This window comes from Vicugna pacos, chromosome 3 (genome assembly GCF_048564905.1).
Source record: "Vicugna pacos chromosome 3, VicPac4, whole genome shotgun sequence".
Lineage (NCBI taxonomy): Eukaryota > Metazoa > Chordata > Mammalia > Artiodactyla > Camelidae > Vicugna > Vicugna pacos.
Genome location: NC_132989.1, coordinates 14,750,944 through 14,775,014, shown reverse-complemented (window position 1 = coordinate 14,775,014; position 24,071 = coordinate 14,750,944). Strand labels below are relative to the sequence as shown.

General features: G+C 55.4%; 1 protein-coding gene across 1 annotated transcript; it reads left to right on the top strand.

Moving 5' to 3' along the window:
* Positions 1-9,435: 9,435 nt before the first annotated feature.
* Positions 9,436-23,346, top strand: SLC6A7 (solute carrier family 6 member 7). The gene is made up of 13 exons (XM_006204448.4): positions 9,436-9,619; positions 11,140-11,271; positions 11,434-11,668; positions 13,334-13,472; positions 14,842-14,976; positions 15,868-15,971; positions 16,074-16,198; positions 16,888-17,000; positions 17,256-17,387; positions 17,871-17,970; positions 18,163-18,263; positions 18,835-19,002; positions 22,375-23,346. Exons 1-13 carry the CDS (start codon positions 9,457-9,459, stop codon positions 22,582-22,584), a joined length of 1,857 nt encoding a protein of 618 aa, XP_006204510.2. The 5' UTR covers positions 9,436-9,456; the 3' UTR covers positions 22,585-23,346.
* Positions 23,347-24,071: the final 725 nt, after the last annotated feature.

Here is a 24,071-nt window from a genome sequence, read left to right as displayed (position 1 = left end):
GCCAGCTGCCTGCCCCTCTGTTTACTGTTCTGGGAGGTGGCCCAGCCATAAAAAGTGTGTGCAGCCTGCCTGCCTGCCCTTTGCTCCTGGGGCACATGACAGCAGTGCACAAGGTGGATCCAGTCCCCACTCGAGCCCCTGAAGAGCAAAGGCTCTTCTTTCTCCTCCTGTAGGTGGCCTGGGAGACATCATGGCTGCACTGAGGATGGTGGGCATGGGAACCAGGTAGTATCCGGGAAAAGAACCAGGATTCCAGGAGCAGAGGATGAGGGTTGGGAGCAAGGTGGCTGGCAGTGAATGAATACAGTTTTCTGATCTTTAAAAACATTTGCTGTGTGCCCCTGGGTTAATTACTTCCCCTCTCCGAGCTTCATTTCCCCTCTGGAAAGCTGGGGAGCTTGTTTACCAAGAAGAAATGGATCTGGTCAACTAAGTCCTACAGATTCAACCCTAGTGGGAGAGTCACAGCGTTGCATTAGCACATCAAAGGCTCTGACAAGTCCCACAGCAAAGAAACCCCTTGAATTTTCTTTAATCCAGCATTCCCCATACTTCACTACCCAGGATTCCCCTACACCTACCAGAACCCCCACTGAACACTGTGCACTCTGGAGCGTGGGGATGCTGTGGGCTGGAGGGCCACGCTTCAGCTGTGACTCAGTGATCAGTAGCAGATTTGCTGTCACATGGCCTGGACTCCAGCTTGATTTCTTCCAAGCTGTGAGACTTCAGGCAAGTTACTTAACTTCTCTGAGCCTCAGCTTCCCCATTTGTCAAATAGAAATGAAACACTCTAACCTGGCTCAGAATTGTGTTTAGCACAGGGCCCAGCACACGGTAAGGGCTGTGTTGTAGCCACCTGCTCACAGGCTGCTGCATCCTAGTGTGAGATGCTGGCAGGCCTGACTGATGTTGTAACTACCCCCACCCCCAGTGCTGAGGACAGATGGTGGCTGGGAAGATCTGAGGCAGAACAAGCCTGTCACCAGCCACAGGAAGACCTCTGCCCAGTAGGAGGTCAGTAGCCAGGCCTGGCAGGCTGGATGAGCTGCAGCTGCCACCTACACAGGCGGTCAGGGGTTTGGGTGGGGCCCCCAGGTTGGGTTGGCCATCACCTGTCAATTGGTGTTTGAGCTCCATGGAAAAGGAAACTTTTGTCTAAGACAACTTCCAAGCAGTGCCTTGGGCTGTCTTGTGAGGTAGTGCTTTCCCTGTCACGCAGAGAATCCCACCAGAGGATGGGTGCTATAATGGCTCAGGAAAGGGACCCCTGATGTCCTGTCAGACCCTGCAGCCACCCAATGCCAAGAGGTGTTCCAGCTTTCCTATCAGGGATGGCCAATGCTGCTTCAGCTTTGCACATAGTGATATTAGGCTTCCCCTCTGCTGGGTGACAGGTCCTGCACTGGTGCTGGTGACCAGGGCTCCAGGCAAAAGTTAGATCTGGCCTGGCCTGGCTGTGGAAGGCCCGGGCCTGGTCATGGTCTCTAGCTAATCAGAAATATGCACATCCGCCCTATGTTTCTATAGACCTCTAAGACCGCGTTGAGAACTTGACTTGAGGAGCCAGTCCCACCACTGATTGCCAAGAGATTGGTGTGGGCTGAGCGGAGAGGGCCACAGCTCAAGGGAAGGCTGGGAGTGGAGCGTCCTCATAGAGGAAGTCTCCAGCAAGGAAAGCAGCTTGGCTGTGAGTGGATGAGATGCCCAGCCCATGGGATGCAGAACCTGGGAGCAGAGCAGGTGTAGGACAGGGCGGCTTTGGAGGGCAACCCCTGTCCCAGCGTGGCTGCTCCAGAACCACTTTCTCTGAATCACACCAGATGGACTCGCAGTCTGGAACCTCGTTTTTCACAGTCACCACTTGCTGGTGTAACAAAACACATGCTCTTCAGCGATAAAGTCTGAACGTTTGAGCAAATTAAAAATGTTTATTTATATACATTTAAAAATAGCTCCCTATATAATAAAAGGAAGTACATTTTCATCTAACATTTTCTTTAAATTAGGACACATCTCTATTTCACTTCTGGTTTGATGTGAGACCAGGAGAAACAGAAAAGGTAGGGGGAGGGAAGGGGGAAAGGGAGATAGATTGAGTATTTATTGGATTTGGATTCTCAAGTAATTATTTTGCCAAGTGGTACCCAAACCTCCTCTGGGATGGGAGAGAGGGGATAGTGGTCAGCAATTGTCAAGTATGTTTGGTAGATAAACTCATGGCCAGTAATGTGATCATAAAACTGGGGCTTCAGAGAATAGACTGCCTTATGTGGACAGTGTCTTCTAAAAAATCTTCAGGGTTTGTTTGTTGTATGAAACACAGATTTTTCCAACAAGGGCTGTGGTAATGGGGGAGAGGATGGCAGAAAGGTGGGACAGGGAGAGCAGAGCCTAGGTAGGGTCAGAGTCCTAGATTCCAGGCTTCATCCTGCCTCTACTTCAAGAGTGATTTCACAGTTCCTGCCTCCTCTTGGCCTCAGTTTCCCCAACTGAAAGGCATGGGACTAGACCCATTTGCACTCACAGCCCCAGTGACTGCTGCTGATGTTCAGTGGTCACCCTATTATGTGTTTGAGAAAGGCTGAAGTCCCAGCCCCGTTCCCTTCCCCTTTCCTAGGGCTGGCTCCTTCCAGGGCTGGACCTGGGGGGAGCAGTTACTGCTGGGAAGAGGCCATAAAGAAGCTCATCTTCCAGGACTCCTGAGCCAATGCCTCACCTCTACTCTCTGTTCCTGTGGTTCTCTGTGCCTTCCATAGAGTCTAATGAAGCCTACCAGCCAATGGGAGGGAGTAGTTCAGCAAAGCTGCCACCTGTTCTGTAAGAGGTACAGTGACAGGCCCTGGGAGAGGGCAGGGGTGGGTCCTGCCTGGACCTCCTTGGATTCAGGAGCCACTGGCTTTTGCCTCTCTCCAGGAACAGCCCATGGCCCTCTTGGCTTTATCTCCAAAGCCCAGAGATTCAGTGCTGTGTGTCCTTGGGCACACAACTTCACTCCTCCAAGACAGTTTCCTCAGGTACAAAATGGGGATGCACAAACTTGTCTTTCCAGGCTGTTGGAAAGAACTAAAATTTAGATATTGGCTATGAGTTCATCTAAGACACACAGTAGGGCTCAATGGATGCCCCTTCCCTTCACAGTCATCGCCAAGGGGATCCTCCTGAGTCTGGAGAAACCCTGACCTGTTCTGTGAGGCCAGGCTTAAAGGGAGGAGAAGCTTGGTGGGACCTGGGGAGGAGAGGTGGGACTGGGACCTGGCCAGGCCCTTTACCCAAGCCCGTGCTCTGGTTTAAACCCTTCCTGCCTCCTGCTCCAGGGATGGAAGAGGCAGCAGTCACTCAACCTCACTCTCTCCAAAGGCCTCACCATGTTGGCTGATGGTAGGCAAGCCTATGAGTATCTGAACTGGGACACTTCCGAGAGTGAAAGGAGCATGACTTGTAATGTATATGCTGGGTCCACTAGCATATACTGGTTCAGTCCCACAAACCAGTGCACACAGTCACTAGCTAATAATTTCACATCCTAGCTATGGGCTCACTGGACCCTCACAACACTCTGTGAGGTCAGCCAGGCCCAAACTGGCTGATGGCCCACTTTACAGATATGAAATCATAACTTCCCAAGGTCATACTGCTGGTGGACAGAAATCCAGGTGCTCATAATCTAAGTCACAAACCATCACAACAACAGTCCCTCTTGCCCTGTCCCTTCTCCTTACCCAAACTTCCCTGTCTTGCTTTCTTCCCAAGCAAAGGAGGTGTGTTCAGGACCACTACTGGCCTGGAAGGTCCATGAGGCCTGACTCTGTCACTGGTGTTACTCATCAGCGCTGCAACCTTGAGTGAGAATTTAACCCCTCTGTGCTTCAGTTTCCTCCTCTGTAAAATAAGGATAATAACATCTCCAGGTCACTGTTGAGAAAGTAACATCCAGCGCAGGATCCGGCACAATTTAGCTGCTCAATAAATATTGGTGGTTTGAATGACTGAATAAATACCTGACTATGGGCTGTTCATGTGATGGTAGGAGTGGGCAACCCACAGTGGGTCAACAAATGTTAACTGAGCCCCAGCCAAGTGCCAGGTTCCTGTGCTAAATGTTTTCTGTCCCCTTGGATTCCTCACATCCTTAAGCAGAGGTAAGATTCTTGTCCCCATTTTCCAGGTAAAGAAGCGGCAGCACAGGGAGTTTAAGTAACGCGGGAAGGGTTCTCCAGATAAAGAGGAAGCACAGGGATGCTGGAACCCAAGCAGGGGCTGTTAGTGCCCCTGTGCATGGCCTGCCTCCCTCACTGCCTCCCTGGAAAAACGGAGGCCCAGAGACGGCAGGTTACTTCCCCAAGGTCACGCAGGAGACTGTGGGGGAGGCCTCCAGACCTCCGAGGGTTTCCGTCGCGGAACCCCCTCCCCACGCGCTCGGGCCCCTCCAATCCGCAGCTCTGCGTGCGGGGGCGCACATCCCCCGCCCCCCCTCCACTGTCCGTCAGTCAGCCCGTCCGTCTGGGTGTCTACGCGGCCGCAGCCGTGCACCCCTCCCCAGCCTCGGGCGCTGCGCACGGAGAGGCAGGGCGTTCGCAGCGCCCGGCCCGCGCCCCACGCCCGCAGCCGACAGACGGCAGCGCCTGCGCCCGTGGCCCCCGAGCCAGCGCGCGGGAGTCGCCGGGGCCAAGGAGCGGCGGCCGCCCGGCGGCACCGTCTCTTGCTCCTTCGTTCGCTCTCCGCGATCAGGAAAAGCCAAGCCCGGAAACCTCAGCAACCCGCCCTTCAAGATGAAGAAGCTCCAGGCAGCTCACCTCCGCAAGGTAGGACGCGAGGGCGGGGGCACACCTGAGGGAGGGGGTGCAGAAGCCCGCCCCCTGGAGACCCCTGGGAAGGCTGGAGAGGGCACCTGCTCCGGGCTCGGGGCTCTAGGGTAGGCCGGCTGAGCTGGATTGCAGGGAGGGGCGGGGTCACGGTCTGCGCGGGGTTGGGGGAGGCCTCCCCTGTCTGGGGGTCGGGATGCAGTGTGATGGGGGCGGGGGTTCACTGGACCAAGTCCTGTGAACAGGTGTCGGCAGCCACAGGAGGTGCGTGGTAGGGGTGCTGGGGCCAGGCACCCGCCCCTGCCCAGTAACCCCCTTCACTTCCCCCACGGCCTGATTAGGGGGTGGGGGATGTTAGAATAGCTGAGCGCCAGCCATGAGCGGGACTGATGGGGATGGACAAATGGGAGTGGGGGCTTCAGCAAACCGAGCCCTCATCTGTGGGCTCCACACGGAAGCAGCCTCCGGAGCCAGCAGGGGCACGCTGGTTTCCTTCCAGTGCTCCTGCCCTGCTGCGCCCACCACCTGCTTCCTCCCCACCCCCCTCAGTCCTTCTGCAGCTTCAGCTTCCACGCTCGACCCCAGGCTGCCCCTCAGCCGCGCACAAGGAAGGCAAAGGCAAGGAGGGAGGAAATGGGAGACCTGAGGGACATGGAGGTGGGGTAGAAGCTGGCATGAGAGGGGAAGCCAAGTCTATGTGTTCTTGGGGCCCTGGGCCCAGACCTCAGCCCCTCTCCACCTTGTCCTGTGGGGTTGGACCTCCCAGCCAAGCTGCACCTGTATGGGGAGGGAGAGTGTTGGGGGAAGTTTTCTGGCTTTTGGCTTAAAAGTACGCGTCTTAGCCAAGGAGTCAGAACTCCTGGGTACTGTTTCTGCAGATGCCACTTACCCTGTGACTTTGGGCAAGTCCATCCCCTAACCTGGGCCATGGCGGGTCCATCCCCAGTGTGAGGCAGGAAAGTAGGCCCAGAGTCCTGAGAGGTGGGGAGATGCTGTGAACTCACAGGGGCTGGTGGTGTTGGCCAGCTCCCTCCAATAACCACCCCCTCCTCCGCCATTCATTCAAGCTCTCTACCCTTGGGCGGCTGAACCACTGTGATGGTTCTTTTTATTCGCTGACATGTGTGACTTCTTGGGGTCGTTTGTGGGTCTCTTGGGTCTTCTTGAGTCCTATCCCTGTTCTTTCCCATCTACTCTCTCCCTTTCGCTCCCTTCCCACAAGGGCCCCTGCCCCTCTCTGGCACAGGGCTGCTCCTTATGTCAATAGCCGTGTTTTGTGAGGCCTTAGCTCATGTATTCCTCCAACAATTCTGGGGCCCAGGTCTTATTATCCCCACTTTATAGACAAGGAAATGGAGGCACAAAGGCGTGCAGCTTACTGCTCTCCTGAAGGTGGGCTGAGCAACCTAGGACCAACAGGGCAGGGGTGGGGCCACCTGGCCTCAGGGTCCCCTCCCTCGGTCTCTAGGACAAGGGGGCAGGGAGTGAGGAAGTGCCAGGTACAGCAAAGGAGCAGCATTGTTCAGAGATGAGCACCAGACTGAGAACTGGGGCTCTGGATCCTGATTGTGCTCTGCTCTGCCCTTAATTTGCCGTTTGACCTTGGGCTCACCCCTTCCCTCTCTGAAACTCACTTTCCTCATCTGCACAATGATGAAGTCAGACTCCAGATTCGTATTGTCTCTCTCATCCTGAAGAAAGTATGAGAGCCTTGGCTTGAGAGGTCCTACCTATTCTAGGCCTGCTGCTGCTGGTGACCTACATCTGCTGGTCCCTAAAAGGGGGGGGGGTGCAGGTGTTGCAAACTCAGATGTGTGTTCCTGTGTGAGTCTGGGTGGGAGTGGGAGGATCAGGGTGGGAGCCTCAGACCCAGGCAGTAGTGTGAAGCAACTCATTAAGCTTCCAGCCCTTCCCTGTTGATTTGGTTGCTTTCCTCTGTCTCTCAGTTAGTTCCTTCCTCTCTATGCCAGCCTCCTGGGATTTACCCCACAATGGGGTTCAGATTGGCTTAGCTTTGGAGGACCCCATCCCCTGTCCCTGAAGCAGGAGCAGGAGCAGGCTTCCCTCTGACTGGGGTGGAGGGGGACAGAAGAGCTGGCAGCATCCTGCTCTTGGAACTCTTTTGTCACCATGGAAACAGAGAGCCAGGACCACTCTGTGAACACAGAAAGGGCAGTAGCTTCTCAGGGGGGGATCAGAGGAACCTCATTATCAGGCCCTCCTGCCAGCTGGCCTGAATGGGACTGGGGGGTTCACAGGGTGACAGGCCTGCCTCCTCACCCCATACCAGGGGCCAGTTTCAACTGGCTACCCCATCCTATTGGAGTTTACCTGGGAGGGAGTGGCTCCAGAGAGCTGATGCTCAACTAGCTGGAGAGGAAGCCTTGGAGACAGGGCATCAGGGGGTAGGGGTGGGTTTCATAGAGGTCTAGGAGCTGCTGCTACCCTCAAGCCAGAAGGTCTGAGATCACAGCTAAAGAACCACTAATAAGATATTTGTTTCAACCCTTGGAGTTACTTGAAAAGCAGCTTTTTTCCACTCTCCATTGTCACCATCACCCATAATCATGCCAGGATGCCCCCATCACTGCTCCTCTGGCCAATAACCAGCCTCAGGTGGGATCACCACCATGGTTGTCACCATTACTGAGAGTCAGCCCAACGCTGTCACCACATCCTGCCACCTGAGCCCATTGCTCTGACTGTCACCACAGCCAGACACCTCCAGTCCTGTGACACTAGGACTCTCACCATCTTCATCCCAGCAAGGCTCATATGACAACTCCCCAGCAAAGTTTCCTCTGTCACCACCTGATTTGTGTATAGATACCTACTTGGGCTGATGCCAGGAAGGGCAATTTTAGGGGATAAAACAGATCTGGGAGTAGCTGTTTGCTGAGTCCTGTGCTTGGATCTGATCTGGTCCTCGATCACCGCAGTGAATTCTCCTTGGTACATCTTGCCTCACAGACCATCAGAGCCTGAAGACTGTTAGGTAAAGATTATCTAGACCTGCGTTTCCACCAAGTATGTCGTGACGTGCTACTCCTTGAAGCCTTTTTCTTAAATAGAATTGGAGAATACTGCCTTTTCTAGTCCCTATTTGGAGTCACAGTGTATATTGGTCCATTAAAGGATCCGACAAGTCCTGCAGCAAAGAAACCTTTTTTACCTTGTGATAACCCAGCTTTTCCCAAACTTTTTTGACTCAAGAATCCTTTGTGTAATCAAACACCCACGAACATTTTAAGGGATGTGTTTCCTAAAGTTGCGCAGTGAATTGGCACAGACCTGGGACGAGGATCGTGGTTTCCTGAGGCCCAGTCCAGTGGAATCACTGTTTGCCCACAACCGTTCCTCAGCAGGAAGTGGCGGGGGGTGGGGGGATCTTTCTCCTCTCTGAAAACCATGGATGTTGTTTGATAATTGGCCTTCTTTGCAGCCCCGTCCTTCTCTGCCACGGGGCATGGCTTTCAGAAACAAGCAGGAAAAGTGTAGCTGCCCCTTTCGCCTTCCCTGCTCTGGAGTCACTTCTGGGAACTGCTGTCTGAATTTTAGACAGTCATCCTGGTATCTCTCGGCTTCCTTCTGCGCCCTAAGCTCAGACAGCTCACGGACATGCTAACTCACATCTCTCAGGCCAGGATTCTAAGCCCTAGAGGAAAGCCTCCATCTTCCAGCCCCAACCTAAGAGAGAATGCCCACTGGACTTCCCCACCCTCCTCCAATCCCAGGAGGGGACCTTAGGGGCATCTGGTTCCCGTTCCCCTCAGTGCGTGCATCTCTCCTCCAGTGATAGGAAGATAGCTTTCTGGGACACATCAGGGCTTCAATAGCTGCTTCCTGCTCGTGAATTAAAATCCACAGTCCTCAGTAGGCCTCCTGGAGCCACACAGCATAAATCTAACCCCAGGGGAGCCCACATTCCTTCCATGTCCCATTCTTTCTAAGTTAAGGGCCCGCGCTGCTTCCTTTTGTCCTCCTATAACCGCTTTTCCTGAACACCCTCCAGTCCTGCTCCCTGGCCTGTGCGCATGCTCCAAACTGCCTGTATCTTTCTTAAAATCTGGTGCCGGAATGGAGTAGCCGAACTCCAGCATGGGTGGTTGAATACCTTGGCTTCAGCACCAGGAAGCTCTGGGCTGGAGACCTGGCTCTCTCACTCGCTAGCCTTGTAAAAGCTGTGGGTGTATCATGACACCTCTTTGAGCCTCAGTTTCCCTTAGGTGAGTACTTAGCTCAGAGAGTTGTTTCGGGAATGAAATCAGGTAAAATATTTAGTGCAGTGAGCACATAGTAAGTGCTCAATACATGGGAACTGTTACTAAGATCATCATCAAAATAGGACCATCCCTTGGTTTGACCTTTGTGTTCGCCAAACTAAGACCAAGATGGCCTTCTTAGTGCCTGAGCCACCCTGCTGGTCTCATAAGTTTGTGGTCACCTAAAACCCCAAGAAGCTCCTGCCTATTAACCTGTCAGCCCAGGTGAGAGCAGTTGATTGTTTGAACCAGTGGATTTCTTTGCATTTGGCCCTATTGATTCCATATTCTTGTTTCGGGGGGGGTGGTCACAGTTCCAGCCTGGCCTCACCTTTCTCCCTCACCCCTTTGGTCTCTCTTACTGGCAGCCTGACACCCCAGACCTGCTGATGACCCCCAGTGACCAGGGCGATGTAGACCTGGACGCGGACTTCACGGCAGATCGGGGCAACTGGACAGGCAAGCTGGACTTCCTGCTGTCCTGCATCGGCTACTGTGTAGGCCTGGGGAACGTCTGGCGTTTCCCCTATCGCGCCTACACCAACGGAGGAGGTATGCGCCTGACGCCCTGCTTGACGGATGTCTAGGCTAGTGGGCCAAGATTCAGGGTCCCTCCCTCTCTCATTCCCAGCACGGATACTCACACGGTTATCTCCCTAAGCCTTGGCACTTCCTGGGCCCCGAGTGATGGGCAGGGGGGCTGCCTCTGCTTTGTGATGAAGGGCTGTATCTGCCTATCAGTGATGACTGTGCTCTCAATATTCTCCCATCCCCTCCTCTCCTGCCTTACCTCCTCTGGAACCTTGCTCCATCAATCAGTTATTCCTGCTCTAGAATCTTCAATCTAGCCTCCTCTCTTGGTTCCTTCCATTCAGGCTGAAAACACAACATCTCTTCCATCTTAAATTCTCTGTTCCTGCTTCGCCATCACGTAGCTGTGCTAAGTGCTCATGGGATTGAGCACGCACCGTTGGCCAGGCCGGGGCTTGGTGCTTTCCATGCTTGTCTCATTTAACCCTGATTGCAAGCACCTGGGTGGGTACTGTTTCCCTGATGAGGCAGCGGGGCTTGGAGAGGTCAGGTTCCTTGCCCAAGGTCACATGGCGGCAACCCAGCACTCCACCCCAGGGCTGTCTTCTCCAGAGCCAGTGTGCTCCCACCAGCACTCTGTGTCTCCTCCCACCTCTACCAGACTCCTTACAGAAGCGCAGTTTGTCAGAGCAACAGAAATCCAAATAAGACTAGATGAAGCAGCGACAAGCTGAATTGGGATGACTGGGAAGTATAGGGCAGGAGCTGGCCTCCGAAGCTTCAGTGATGTCCACGGTTCTCTCTGCTTCCCCCTTCCTGGTTCCCGATGCTTTTTCTGTATGCTGACCTCATTTTTCCCTGGGCCAGGCTTCCTCCTTGCAGGTGGGTCGGGGGTGGCCACAGACAGCTCTGGAATGACTTCCTCCTCAGAACTGCTCTCTCTGAAGGCATCTATATAGAATCACAGGAAAGGTCTCTAATTGGCCTGGTTTGGGATAGGTGCCCAGGAAGAGGTGGGCTGGGGTTGGCCAGTGTGCCTGACAGCCCTTCCAGAGCCATATGGTGGTGGGCAGTTCTGTAAAGGAGCTGGCTGCTGATATGGGAAGAAAAGGGAAAGTCGTGGTGGGCACATGAGACCACAGGTGGCAGCCACAAGCATCTGAGGTGGCACTGCAGGGAGGGGAGAGGCAGGTAGACTGGAGCCAGGTTCTGAGGGGCGTTGGATTCTGTTCTGAGGGGTTTGTACTTTCTTAGGCAGAGAATTCACTCATCCATTCGCTCATTTGTTCATTCGTTCACTCTGTGTCTGCTCTGAGCCCAGCCCTGGTCTGGGCACTGGGGCTACAGAGGTGAGTAAATCCCCGCCTGCCCCCTTGGCCCTCAGTGATGTCCTGGCGTAGAAGATGGCCGTCCTGCAGTGTACAGCCCCAGTCCAGGGGAGAAGTGGTGTGTGTGCCGGTCAGGCGCAGGGCGGGGCTAGAGCTGGGCTCTGTGGGAGCCGACCCCCCTGAGACCCTCCTTGCCTTCCCCTCTTCTCGCAGGCGCCTTCCTCGTGCCCTACTTCCTGATGCTGGCCATCTGTGGCATCCCCCTCTTCTTCCTCGAGCTCTCTCTGGGCCAGTTCTCTAGCCTGGGACCCCTGGCCGTCTGGAAAATCAGCCCCCTCTTCAAAGGTGAGGCCTCAGTGGTCCCCGGGGTGTTTTGAGCCTGTGGGAGGCATAGAGGTTGTCCCCCAGCTGGAAACCTCTGGGCAGAGAGGGAAGGGGAACCCAGAAAGAGGGTAGCTTCCTTGGCCTGAGGGCCGCCCCCTGCCCCCCCACCCCCGCCTCGCCCAGGTGCCGGCGCCGCCATGCTGCTCATCGTGGGCCTGGTGGCCATCTACTACAACATGATCATCGCCTACGTCCTCTTCTACCTCTTCGCCTCCCTCACCAGCGACCTGCCCTGGGAGCACTGCGGCAACTGGTGGAACACAGACCTCTGTCTTGAGCACAGAGGCTCCAAGAATGGCAATGGGGCCCTGCCCCTCAACCTCACCAGCACCGTCAGCCCCAGCGAGGAGTACTGGAGGTCAGGCCCCGCAGAGGCCAGGGAGGGACAGAGGGCAGGAATGAGTCCCCAGGGGGCTCAGCGTGCACCTCAAAGGCCGAGTTCAAGTGCCAGTGTTAGGTGGACTCTAGGTTCTAATCCCAGCTCTTCACCTGACCAGCTGCGTGACTTTGAACAATTTATTTGGCTGCTGATGCTTTATCTTCGAAGTGGGTATGTTAATAGTATTTGAAGGTTACTGTGAGGATTAAAGGAAAGAAGGCATATAAAGTGTGCCATCCAGCCTGGTAGGTAGTGGGCGCTCAATAAATGCTAGCTGGTAATAATGATGCTGATGATGACAGTAATAGTCATCTTTTGGAGCCTCAGTTTCCTCCTCTGTACAAGGGGGTAATAATAATCTCTGCTTCATAGGATGTTATCAGCCAGTGACTCATTCATTCATTCTTTCAGTCAGATTTTACTGAGCACGGACTAGATCAGTAGGTAAAGCCACGATCATACATAGCAGGGATCATCTCAGGTTAGTGTAACAGGACGGGAGACTACAGTAGAGGAAGGGGTTGCTGGGAGAATTGCACAGGTAATGCAGGTAAAACCCTGACCATGGTGACAGGCACGCTGTGAGCCCCTGTGAATGGTGGGTGTCAGGGGGGCACTGCTGCCCATTGGCCTGTCCCAAAGCCCCAGTTTATGGTTGAGAAAACAAGGCTCAGAGGCTTGCTCAGGACTAACTGGCAGAGGCAGCACTGGCACCAAGGAATCCTGATCCCTGATCCTGTTCTGGAACATTCCAGAGTAGCCTGGTCCCTAGGTAGGGAGCCTTGGCTGACCAGAGAACACAGATCGTACACTTCCAACAGTTTCCCTGCAAAAGGCTGCTCTTAGAAATTTTCCCCTAAATGAGCCCCGTGTCTTCAAATGTTTTGGTCTCCAACCTGCATTTATTACACAGTTCATTCATTTGTCCATTTAAAGGCCATCCAAAGTGTCTGCACCTGCTGACTGGTGGGTAGAGACAGGCTTGGGTCTGCAGCTAAAAGCCAAAGAACATGACGTGGTCACTGGCAGCTGCCAGGGGTCTCCATGGAAACACCAGGCCCACTGCATCAGTTGGGGAGCGGGCAGGAAGCAGATGGCAATCTCACAGGGCTTCGCTGAAGGGAGTTTAGTGGAGGGACTTCACAGAGGTGAGGGAACCCACGTGGAAGGATCAGGCACTGGGGACCAGCAGGAGGGACAGCCACCCCTGAGCCAAGGAGGCGAGTGGAGGGACTAGTGTCACCAGAACCAGGGGAGACTTGAAGCCTTGGAGGAAAGGCTGCCCAACAAGAGCTGTGCCAAAGGAGACGGCAGTCACAGTCAGACCCTTTGGTGACATGCGCGCGTGCATGCGTGTGAGTATGTGTGTGCATGTAGACGTGTGTGCAAATACCTCAACCCATCACCCAGTCTCCTGCTGTTCCTTCCCATTAGCTAGACCCAAATAGAAACTGAAGAGGAAGGCAGCCTGGGTGATGGGGTCTGCAGAGGCCCACCTCCTGGGTGCAGAGCTGGGCAGCAAAGGACAGAGAGGAGTCAAATAGACAGTAGGCAGGAGAGCCTTGCCGGCTGGCCGCAGCTTTACTCCATGTCTATGGAGCATGGCAGGGTGACCAGAGGACACTCAGACCTTCTCTCCCACAGCCGCTATGTTCTCCACATCCAAGGCAGCCGGGGCATCGGAAGTCCCGGGCAGATCCGCTGGAATCTCTGCCTCTGCCTGCTACTTGCCTGGCTCATCGTGTTCCTCTGTATCCTCAAGGGTGTGAAGTCCTCGGGCAAGGTGAAGCTGGGAGGCCTTGGAGGCCTGAGGGACTGGGAAGGATGAGGGCTTCCTGGAGGAGGCGGGGTGTGAACTGAGCCTAAGAGGTTGAATGGACTTTAACTGGGAAGAGGGGATGGGAGAGGACATTGAGACTGGGGGAGGCAGGCACTGCCCGAAGAAAGATGTGGAGGTGAGGCTGGATGGTGGCTAGGCTCCCTCACTAGACTAGAAACATGCCAAGGGCAGAACTTATCTGTTATTCAAGTTTATATCCCAGTTCAGTGCTTGGCACTTTGAAGAAGCTCAGCAGGTGTTTGTTGAATGCTTGGAGGGTGGGTATGAGTCAGGGTTACTTCACATTCAGTTGGGAAGTCCAAAGTGTCTACTTCAGGCATGGCTGGATCTAGGGGCTCAGTTGGAGTTATCACGACTGTCATTCTCTTGGTCTCTCAACAATGCTTTCCTCTAGATTGGCTTCCTCCTTATGCTTCATTCTTTGTGGGGCTGCCCCTAGCAGATCTAGGCTTCCATCTTACCTGCTTAGTGACTGGGTCTCTCTTGCCCCAGGTTTCAGAAATCCTAGAATTAAGCCTTTCTGGATAGATGGCTCTTATTCCCATCCCTGAACCAGTCACTGTGGGCAGGAGGGTGGAGTCCTCTCCTTGGCTGGGCCAGGGTCACATGCCCACCCCTGGAGCTGGGAATGGAGTCAGCCCCAGGTGGAGAAGTCAGGCTACTGTTATCTGCAGAGGCCAACTGGATGCTGGGGAGACAAAGGCGCAGATGCCTGTTTGGGTTAGGAAGGGCCATAAAGCTGTTTCAGAGGGACTTGGAAACCCTCTGAGTGGTTTACTCAATCATTTATAAATTAGAACGTGTCCCTCTGCAAAGTGCTGAGAGATGTTGTCCTGGAGGAAGAGAACCACTAAAAGAAAGGCTAGAAAGACAGTGTAGGAACCATTTAGAAAGACAGGAGAGTAAGCGGGGTGCAAGCGAAGGCAGTGAGGAGCCTGACACTTGGTAGTGGTTGCTGAGGGAGGGGCTGGAAGTTTGGGATCAGACGGAGATGGGGCCGGGAGGAGTCTGGGCATGTCCATTGTCTGATGACCATGTGGGCTGGGCTTGAAGGGGGGCGTGGACCAGGGCGCAGTGGAGCTAGAGAGAGTGGATGGATAGGGACAGCCTTGGGAAGCAGTGTTGGGACCTTGCTGATGGGATGATGTGTGGAGGGAGGGAAGGAAGATGAAAAGAGAGCATCCCGGATGATGGCTGTCCCCAGCTTGGGCTCCCTGAAGGTTGGGGAGGCACGTTAGTGAGATGGGAATTTCTGAGAGGAGCAGGGAAGAGAGAGGGTCACCCCCTTCCATCCCCACTTGCTGTCTCTCAGGTGGTGTATTTCACGGCCACGTTCCCCTACCTCATTCTGCTCATGTTGCTGGTCCGCGGAGTCACCCTCCCAGGGGCCTGGAAGGGCATCCAGTTCTATCTCACCCCTCAGTTCCACCACCTGTTGTCTTCCAAGGTGAGGCCCTCGAAGCCGGCATGCGGAGGGAGGGGTCAGGCCTGAGCTGGGGGGTGGAAAGAGAGCTTCCTGGGGAAAAGAGGGGCGGTGGGGGAGGAATCCTCCACGTGGTGAGCCCCCTGTACCAGGCACTGTGCTTGGCACTGTGTCTTTTTCCTTCATTATTATTCACAATCCTATGAAGTAGACTTTATTCTCCCATTTTACAGATGAAGAACCCAAGGCCCTAAAGCGTTAGTGATGAGCTTAAGGTCACATGGCTAGGGAGTGGCAGAGTTGGGATTCCCACTGAGATCTGTCTGACTCCAAACCCCAAGGAGGGCATAACAGAACCAACAATGGTACTGACAGCTAACGTTTCTTATTTACTAACGGATGACTGTGCCTGAGCCTGCTCTAGCACTTGGCATATCGGTAAGTCACGTAATCCTTACCACTGCCCTCTGAGGGAGGTACTGTTCCTATCCCCTCAGTACAGATGAAGGTCCAGAGGCCCAGAGAGGCGATGTGGCCTCCCCAGGCTACACGGCTAGAAAGTGGTGGAGCTGGGAGTCGAAGCCAGGCCCCTCCAACTCCAGGGAAGTAAAGGGGTTATGTGGGCTTATTGTCAGTGTGCATCTACTGAAAATTTACACAAGGCGCTGCTTCCTTCAGAATTGGATCAAGCTTAGAAAGCATCTTCTACACCCTGGATGGGGAAATGAGGCTCAGAGAGGGGAAGGAACTTGCCCAAGTGATGGAGCAGGGCCCGTGTCACTTGTGAGCCAGGCTCTTCACCGCAGCATCCCTGGACCTGTCAACTGGCTCGTGCCCCATCTCCTTCCTCCTCGGGACACCACGGTGTGCCAGCCCCTTCTCTCTGCCCTCCATCTGCACCCCTCCCTGCCACAGGTGTGGATCGAAGCTGCTCTTCAGATCTTCTACTCCCTGGGTGTGGGCTTCGGAGGGCTCCTCACCTTTGCTTCCTACAACACATTTCACCAGAACATCTATAGGTCAGTGCTGCCTCCCAGACCTGTGGGCCCGGAGTCGGGAGGGCCTCGCAGGGTGAGGGTGGGGCCTGCTCACGCTGGCCTGTGTCTGGACTTCCCCGGCAGAGACACCTTCATTGTTACTCTGGGCAACGCCATCACCAGCATCCTGGCTGGCTTTGCCATCTTCTCCGTGCTGGGCTACATGTCTCAGGAGCTGGGTGTGCCTGTGGACCAAGTAGCCAAAGCAGGTGGGCAGGCTGCTCGGCCCTGGCGGGTGAGGGTATGTGTCGAGCCCAGATGGGCTGGGCAAGAGGGTGTATGTGTGGGCCAGCAAGGTTGTGGGTGGGTGTGTTGAGTGTGCATGTGGGTGTGTGGACACACGAATGAATGTGTCTTAGCTGCTGTCTGGGTGTCCAAGTGCAAAGGGATGGGGGTGCGAATGAGTATGTTTCTATCTGGGTCTGGAGATAAGCGACTCTCTGTAGGAGGTGGTCTTCTGTTTTGTCAAGCCTTAGAAGCTTGCCCTAATTGTCCGAATGAGTCACATCCTGTGTGGAGATGCCTTTGCTAGTGAATTGAGGGTTTGAATGGTGTTGTGAGTCAGTGTCTTTTGTCAGTGGAAGTGCCTGAGTATGTGTGTTCATGGAATTGTTTGTGCAAGTGATTGTGTACATAAGCATATTCAAATGAGGCTTTCTATTTGATTTTCTGTTTACTCATTGCTCATTAATTCATTTAATTTATCAGCCTGTGTTTGTAGATCACTGACAGCGTGCGGGCCTGTCTGGAGTGAGTGTTGGAACTAGGCAGTGAGTGTACGTTTCTGCATTTGGCCAAACTAGCGTGCCCAGTGAGTGTAAGCGACCGTGTGCGTTTGAGTATGATTGTGGGGCCCCCGAGTTCCCCAGGCTGCTGACCCCGTGTGCCCTGGGCCCAGGCCCCGGCCTGGCCTTTGTCGTCTACCCACAGGCCATGACCATGCTGCCCCTCTCACCCTTCTGGTCCTTCCTCTTCTTCTTCATGTTGCTGACCCTCGGCTTGGACAGCCAGGTGAGCTTGTCTCTGCCAGTGGGTGCGCCTCGTGGTGTGTGTCTGTGATGTGTGTGTGTCTGTGTCTCTCTGTGTGTATCTGTGGGTGTCTATGTGTGATATGTCTGTGTGCATGATATGTGGGTGATGTGTATCTCTGTGTGTGTGTGTGTTTGTGTGTGACGCGTATGTGTCTCTGTGTCTGTGTGGTGTTCTCTGTGTGTGTACGTGTGTGCTGGAGGCAGAACTCTGACCCTCCTCCTCTCCTCCCCCCAGTTTGCCTTCCTGGAGACCATTGTGACAGCTGTGACAGACGAGTTCCCCTACTACCTGCGGCCCAAGAAGGCTGTGTTCTCGGGGCTCATCTGCGTGGCCATGTACCTGATGGGGCTGGTCCTCACCACCGACGTGAGTGGCGCTGCAGGGTGGGGGCAGCCAGCGCGGACGGCTGGGGCAGGCACCTGCAGGACTGTCTGTGGCCAGGCTGTGCGCTCCCCGGACTACCTGCTTCTTCCTCTTGGGAGGAACCTAGTCCACCCCAGGCCCTCTCTCCCAGGGGGCAGCTTGGCCTATGACCCAGAATCTTGGCTTTGGAGTCTAAAAGACCTAGGTTCAAGCCTCGATCCTGCACTTGCTGAGTGACCGCAGGACAAGTGGCTTCACCTCTCTAAACCTGTTTTCCCACTGATAAAATGGGGTCTATGTCTAGGCTGGTTTTGAGACTCAAGTCAGATGATAAGGGGCTTGGCAGGAGGACAGCGGTCACACTGTCATCATCTTGCCCTCCCCGCCAGCCTGGCTGCTTCCTGCTCGCTTTCTACCTGGAGAAGGGGTTGCATTGGGGAGTGAGGCTGAGATGAGGGGACCCCAGAGCTGTGACTTGTATTCCAGGGCGGCATGTACTGGCTGGTCCTTCTGGACGACTACAGCGCCAGCTTCGGACTAATGGTGGTGGTGATCACCACGTGCCTCGCTGTCACCCGGGTGTATGGTGAGAGGGGCTGTGGGAGGCAGAGTCAGGCTCCCCACAGTGGGAGAATGGGCATCTACCCTGGATTCCCCCTGTGCTGGGTCCCTGGTCCCAAGGGCCAGGGTTTCTGGCGGGGGCAACTGGGGTGGAGGGGGCACCGCTGGTGCTTGTGGGGCCTGTGGGTGGGGCCATTCTCCTCCCTTCCCTGTGCAGGCATCCAGAGGTTCTGCCGGGACATCCACATGATGCTGGGCTTCAAGCCGGGCCTCTACTTCAGGGCCTGCTGGCTGTTCCTGTCCCCAGCCACGCTCCTGGTAACCGGGGGTGGGAGGGAGGGCTGCTGGCTGGGGGCTCGGGGCTGAGAGCAGGGCCTCTCTGGGCATTCAGTCTGGTAGGACCTCTGTGGGGGCAGAGGGGTGGGTTGGGCACCAGGACCCAGGTCTGCTCCCCTCCTCCTTGAAGCCTCTGGCTTCTGCAGTTGTGCTGGGCCCGGCCCTGTGTTTGGTTGGCAAAATGACTGGGCCTTTCTCGGGCCTCAGGGCAGGGGCCTTGAGGCTATGCTTCTCGGCCTTAGGGTTGGAGCAGCTCAGGGATAGGCCATCTTAGGAATTAGGGTGTTCCAGAGCTGGGCTGTCTCAGGCTTTGGCAGTGGGTCAGCCTGGGGCAGGGCTGTCTCAGGACCAGCTCAGGTTCTGCTACAGCTTGGGACTGGCCTACCTCTGAGACGGGGTGGCTCTGGGCAGGGCTCTCTCAGGCCTTGGGATGGCCCCGGGCCGAGCTATCTCTGGCAGCTCGAGGCAGCTTGAAGTAGCTGAGACCTGGGCTAGCCCAAGCCCCGGGGCCTGCCCGAGGCCCACTGTGATGCTGGGAGCCCCCCACCCACAGGCCCTGCTGGTGTATAGCATCGTCAAGTACCAGCCCTCAGAGTATGGCAGCTACCGCTTCCCAGCCTGGGCGGAGCTGCTGGGCATCCTGATGGGCCTGCTGTCCTGCCTCATGATCCCGGCCGGCATGCTGGTGGCTGTGCTGCGAGAGGAGGGCTCGCTCTGGGAGGTGAGTCTGCCCGACCCCTGCCTGCCCTCAGCCTCCCCGGCCTGTGGCCCTGCCCTGGGCCCACCCCCTAGGACACAAAATGTCTGCACCAACACCTTTTCCAGAAACTGCAGGGTTCTTTTTACCCAAAAAGCATTTTTTCCTAACGAGTAGCCTGAACTATGAATCAATTCAGATCTGCTGGGACTGTGGCAGCCCTGGGGGCTAGAGTCCTGCCCTGAGGCCCCTTACAACCTTCGGGGCCTGCAGGGGGGCGGGTTGCACAATCCAAAGACCACTGATGTTGGCCGATGCCCACATGTCTCGGGGGAACCTAAAAGGCCAAGGGGCTTATCCAGTGCCCCATGAGTTGGGCAGGGCTCAGGAATTGAACTCAGGTCCTTGGCTTCCCTGTGGAACTCAGGGTCAGAGACAATATTGAGGGACCCCAAAAGGTGGGCTGTCACTCTCCTGTGAGCAGGAGCCCTGCCCCACAGCCAGGGCTTTGTGGAGAGATCCAGAAAGCATCGAGCATGCAAGCTGTTTGGCATAGGGATCTGCAGGCTCGGAAGAGGGGAAGAGGGACCTTTTATGGGCCCGTGGACATGCTGTGATACTGTGTGGCCACTGGAGATCCCGCCCCTCTCTGAGCCTCAAGTGCCCTCTGCACACTGAGCCGTCCACTTCTGAGGCCTGGGTGTGGAGTCCTCTGGTAGCAAGAGGCTATCATAGTGAGCGGAGCTGAGCAAGCCTGCTAGGGGCCCAAAGACAGCCTTGGGACGGACGGACGGACGGGCGGAAGGACACACACACACACACACACACACACACACACACACTCTCCTTCAGGGGTGTACAGGACCACTAGTACTGCTTTATCAGAGCTCATTGTTAAATATTCAGGAATGTTCTGAGCCAGCTGTTAAACCATTGTTGGCTTGAAATTGATGTCAGGCCTCTTGTGCCCCTTCACCCTCCTCCCCAGCCTGCTCACCAGCACACTACTGCCCCGACTCCTCTACACCCCACGGTTCCTCGGCTGTCCTTCAGCTTCTGGAGAGGGGCTCAGAGCCCTTCCTTGGGAGAAGTGGGCTGTGTTCACACAGCACAGACCACAGGGGAATCCTGGAGTCCAGCCGCTGCTCTGCCTCCAAGTGCTGTGTGACTTGAGGCAAACCCCTTGCCTTCTCTGAACCTTAAGAGCCCCAACTGTGCTACTAAAGGAAACTCGTCTCCTTGCATGTGAGCCACGGTGTCTGAGAAAGGAAGAAGGGAGGGATGTTGCTCAGGGTGGAGGCTCCAGCCCCCAGGAAGCTCATGGTTCCCAAGCCTTGCTTTGCCTCCCTCCCACCCTCCTGTCACCATCGCCCACAGCCAGGCTGAGGGGGCAGGTTTTGGGGGGACTGGTGAGCCTGTCAGAGGAGTCATTGCCCAGCTCAGGAGTGCCACCTTCAGAAACCAGGGTTCCGGCATGGACACACTGGGATCGGAATCCTGGGTCTGCCACTTGCTAGCTCTGTGACCTTAAGCAAGTGAATGTACCTCTCTGAACCTTGCTTTCTCCTGTTCTTAAAGCGAGGACAGTGATACCTGCCCATAGGGTTGCTGTGAGAAGAAAAACTCATCAACATAGTACTGTGAGAGGCAGAAAAGCAGAGTATTTTTGAATTTTCAGAATGGGGTCAGACAGCCTAGATTCAAATGCCAGCACCACCATTTCCCACCTGTGTGACCTTGGCCAACTTAATGTCTCTGAATCTTACTTTCAGATAATATCCATAGGGGTGGAGGTAATAATAATAAAAGTAATAACATCCCTCTCATAAAAATGCTGTAAGGATTAAATGAGCCCATACTTAGCACAGAGCTGGGACGTGGTAAGTGCTCGGTTTTAGGCCACGGGTTCTCACTTCAAAATCAGGGGGTGATTTTGCCCTCAGAGGACATTTGGCACTGTCTAAAGACAGTTTTGTTTGTCACAAGGGGATAGGGTTGGAGGGGGAATGCTACTGGCATCTAGAGGTCAGGGATCCCACTAAACACCCTTCATGGTACAGAGCAGCTCCCACAGCGGGGAGCCCTCCAGGTCAAAGTGTCAGCAGTGCTCTCGGATTGAGAAACCTTGGTAGGCACCAGTGTTCAGCAGGAAACAAATCTTTAAGCCCTTGCCCTCAGGGATTTTCATGCAAGAGACAGACAATAAACAAGTAAACACATGAAGGCAGTGGTAAGTGCAGTACTTAAAAGCAAACAAAATATGACAAAACCAGAGTATAAGAACAGAGAGTGATGGAAGATGGTGTTCCCGCCAGGCTGACGGTGGGGGAGACCTCTGAGGAGGTGTCAGAGACCTGACTAAATCGCCAAGATGATTGGTTTAGACGTCTAAGGGGAGAGCATTCCAGGCAGAAGGACAGTCAGTGCAAAGGCCCTGAGGCAGGAAGGGCTGGCCGTTTTAAGGCCAGCAAGGAGGTCAGTGAGACTGGATCAGAGAGGGCGGAGAAGGAGTGACCAGAGCCAAGATCATGAAGATAGACGGGGGCAGGAGTATTTTGGATTTCAAATGAGACGAGAAGACTTTGGTAGGCTTCTGAGCAGCGGGGTAGCATACTCTCAATGCATTTTAGTGGGTATCACTGTGCTCTGAGTATGAGGCTGTGCTACGCCCTGGACTAGGGTACTGCTCACAGTATCTCCCATGGAATCTACACTCAGCAGGCTCTACTCCATGTTGGTTGTCTCCCTTCACTGAAGAGTCTGGGGCTCTTCTCCCTGGCAGGGCAGGCAGAGGGCTTTGGCAACGTGGTTTGAGGAAGACGGCCCTCGAATGTCCACGCTTAGTCATCATCTTAGTCAGCTCCCTCCTTTGGTGGAAACTGGGGCTCGGAGAGGGAATGGTTAGCATCAGAGTCAGACTGAGGCAGAATGTCAGAGACCTGGAGGTCGGGGACACTCTGCCTCAGTCCTCCCTGTGCACAGCTCCCTCCTCGGAGCTCAGGACTCAGCACTTAGGGGAGGGGACCCAGAGTGGACTTCTGGACTGACTGCCACGTAATCGTAACAAGAGCCACCGTTTACTGGGCCTTAGCTTGTTCCCAGCACCCTGCTGAGTGCTTCATTTTAGGGCCTCACTAACCACCTTTTAACGGCATCATGATTCCCAAGTTATAGATGCAGAAACAGAGCTTAAATTCTGTGCCCAGAGGCACCCAACTCGTGACTGGCAGGGCGGGATTCTCTCTAGGGATGTGACTTCCTCCCTTGGGGAAGTAGCAGTGCCCCTTCCTTTACCCCGGGTTGTTGCAAAGACTGAGCTGGGTGACGCGGTAAGGGTACTGCCCGGGAAGCACTCCGTGAGCTCTGGGTCTCATCGCTGTGGTTGCTCTGCTGCAGCGGCTCCAGCAGGCCAGCCGGCCAGCCATGGACTGGGGCCCGTCGCTGGAGGAGAACCGGACGGGCATGTATGTGGCCACGCTGGCCGGGAGCCAGTCGCCCAAGCCACTGATGGTGCACATGCGCAAGTACGGGGGCATCACCAGCTTCGAGAACACAGCCATCGAGGTGGACCGTGAGATTGCAGAGGAAGAGGAATCCATGATGTGAGACAGAAAGCAGGCAGACCAGAGGCCCTGCCATCCCCAAGCGTAGCTGTGCGCCCTCTGGGGTTCTGAGAGGCCTGAGGCTGTGCGAGGTTGCCATGGTGATGCCAGTTCTCGAAGCAAGTTCCTCTTTGTGGCCTCTGCCTCTCTTGAAACCTCTGTCTACCCCCCCCCACACACACACACCCCACCTGAGAATGAGACAGCACAGCCCTTCTCAGAAGGACAAACTTAAGCCAGGGAGGAGGGACTTGTCCAAGGTCACATGGCAGAGGGGACTGGACCCCAGGCGTCCTGACTAGCCAGCTCCCTTTCTCCTGTGGCAGCTGGCACCTCCCTCTCATCTCTGTTCAGGGCTCAGCCCCCTCCCTTTTCTCAGGGAGCCTGCCCCATACAATTCAACGCAGCCAGAATCTTAAGCCAGGCGGGGATGCTCAGGATGTCATGAGGCCGTTGAGGCCCCAGGCATTGAAGATTAGCAAATCGAGTGGGAGAAAGATCCTGGTGGGTTCATATGTATGTGCACAAGTGCCAGGTTTTCTGAAAGACGTGGGACCTGAGGGCCCTGGAGGTTGGACGAGTTTGGAGAGAGAGAGAGGAGGGCAGTATGGAGAGGGCCTCTGGCCAAGGCACTGACCCAACCCAGGTGTGAAGGTCAGAATGTAGCCCCCTTCTCTTCCCCTGGGGCCAGGAGGCGCCCTGGGGAGAGACCAAGGGCATGTGAGCAGGGGGAGTGGCGGGAGAAACAGGTGTTACCAGGTTACAATAGGATTCAAGTGGGAATGAAGATTGATGGTGGGTTGGGGGGAGCCGGGGACGGGGGTGGGGGTTGGGGGGGTACTGGGCAGGGGATTTGCATGATCTGGTTGTGCTGTAGGTAGAACGTCCTGGGTCAGTGTGCGGGGTGGAACAGAGGGGACGTGGTGGAGGTGGGAGGCCTGCAGAGGGCCAGTGCCCAAGCTTGGGCGTTAACGGGTGGGGCTGGGGAAAGAAGGAGAAGCCCACAGCTTCCCTCTCTGGACCCCATGCCCTCCAGGGAGGGAGGCCTGCCCTGCACCGTGGCGGTGGGAACGAGGGGTCACAGTCGGAACCCAGGGCCCCTCTCTCCCCTTCTCCCTTGTCCTGGTGGCCCTCAGTGTCTCCTCCAGCTGCAGGAGGAAGTGACCTTGGCTGTGGACGATCAGGCAACTAAGAGACTCGGAGATGGTCCACACACATGGCTGTCTGGTCCCAGTGCTGCCCCCTCTACTACAGCGCGGGGCCCTGGGCATGGACAGGAGGGTGGAGGCAGAGAGCAGAGGGCAACCGACCCCCCAGGCCTATGACCAGAGACCTTGGCATCTCAACCCCCAGGCAAAGGAGGGGCTGCCCTGGGGACCCTCCTTCCCTGAGAGATGAGGGTGGGGTGGGAAAATGCCTGAGCAGCCTGCTTGGGGGGAGGTGGGGGTGGTGCGGGCGGCCTGGTCCAGCTGTCAGCCTCTGCGATCTGTC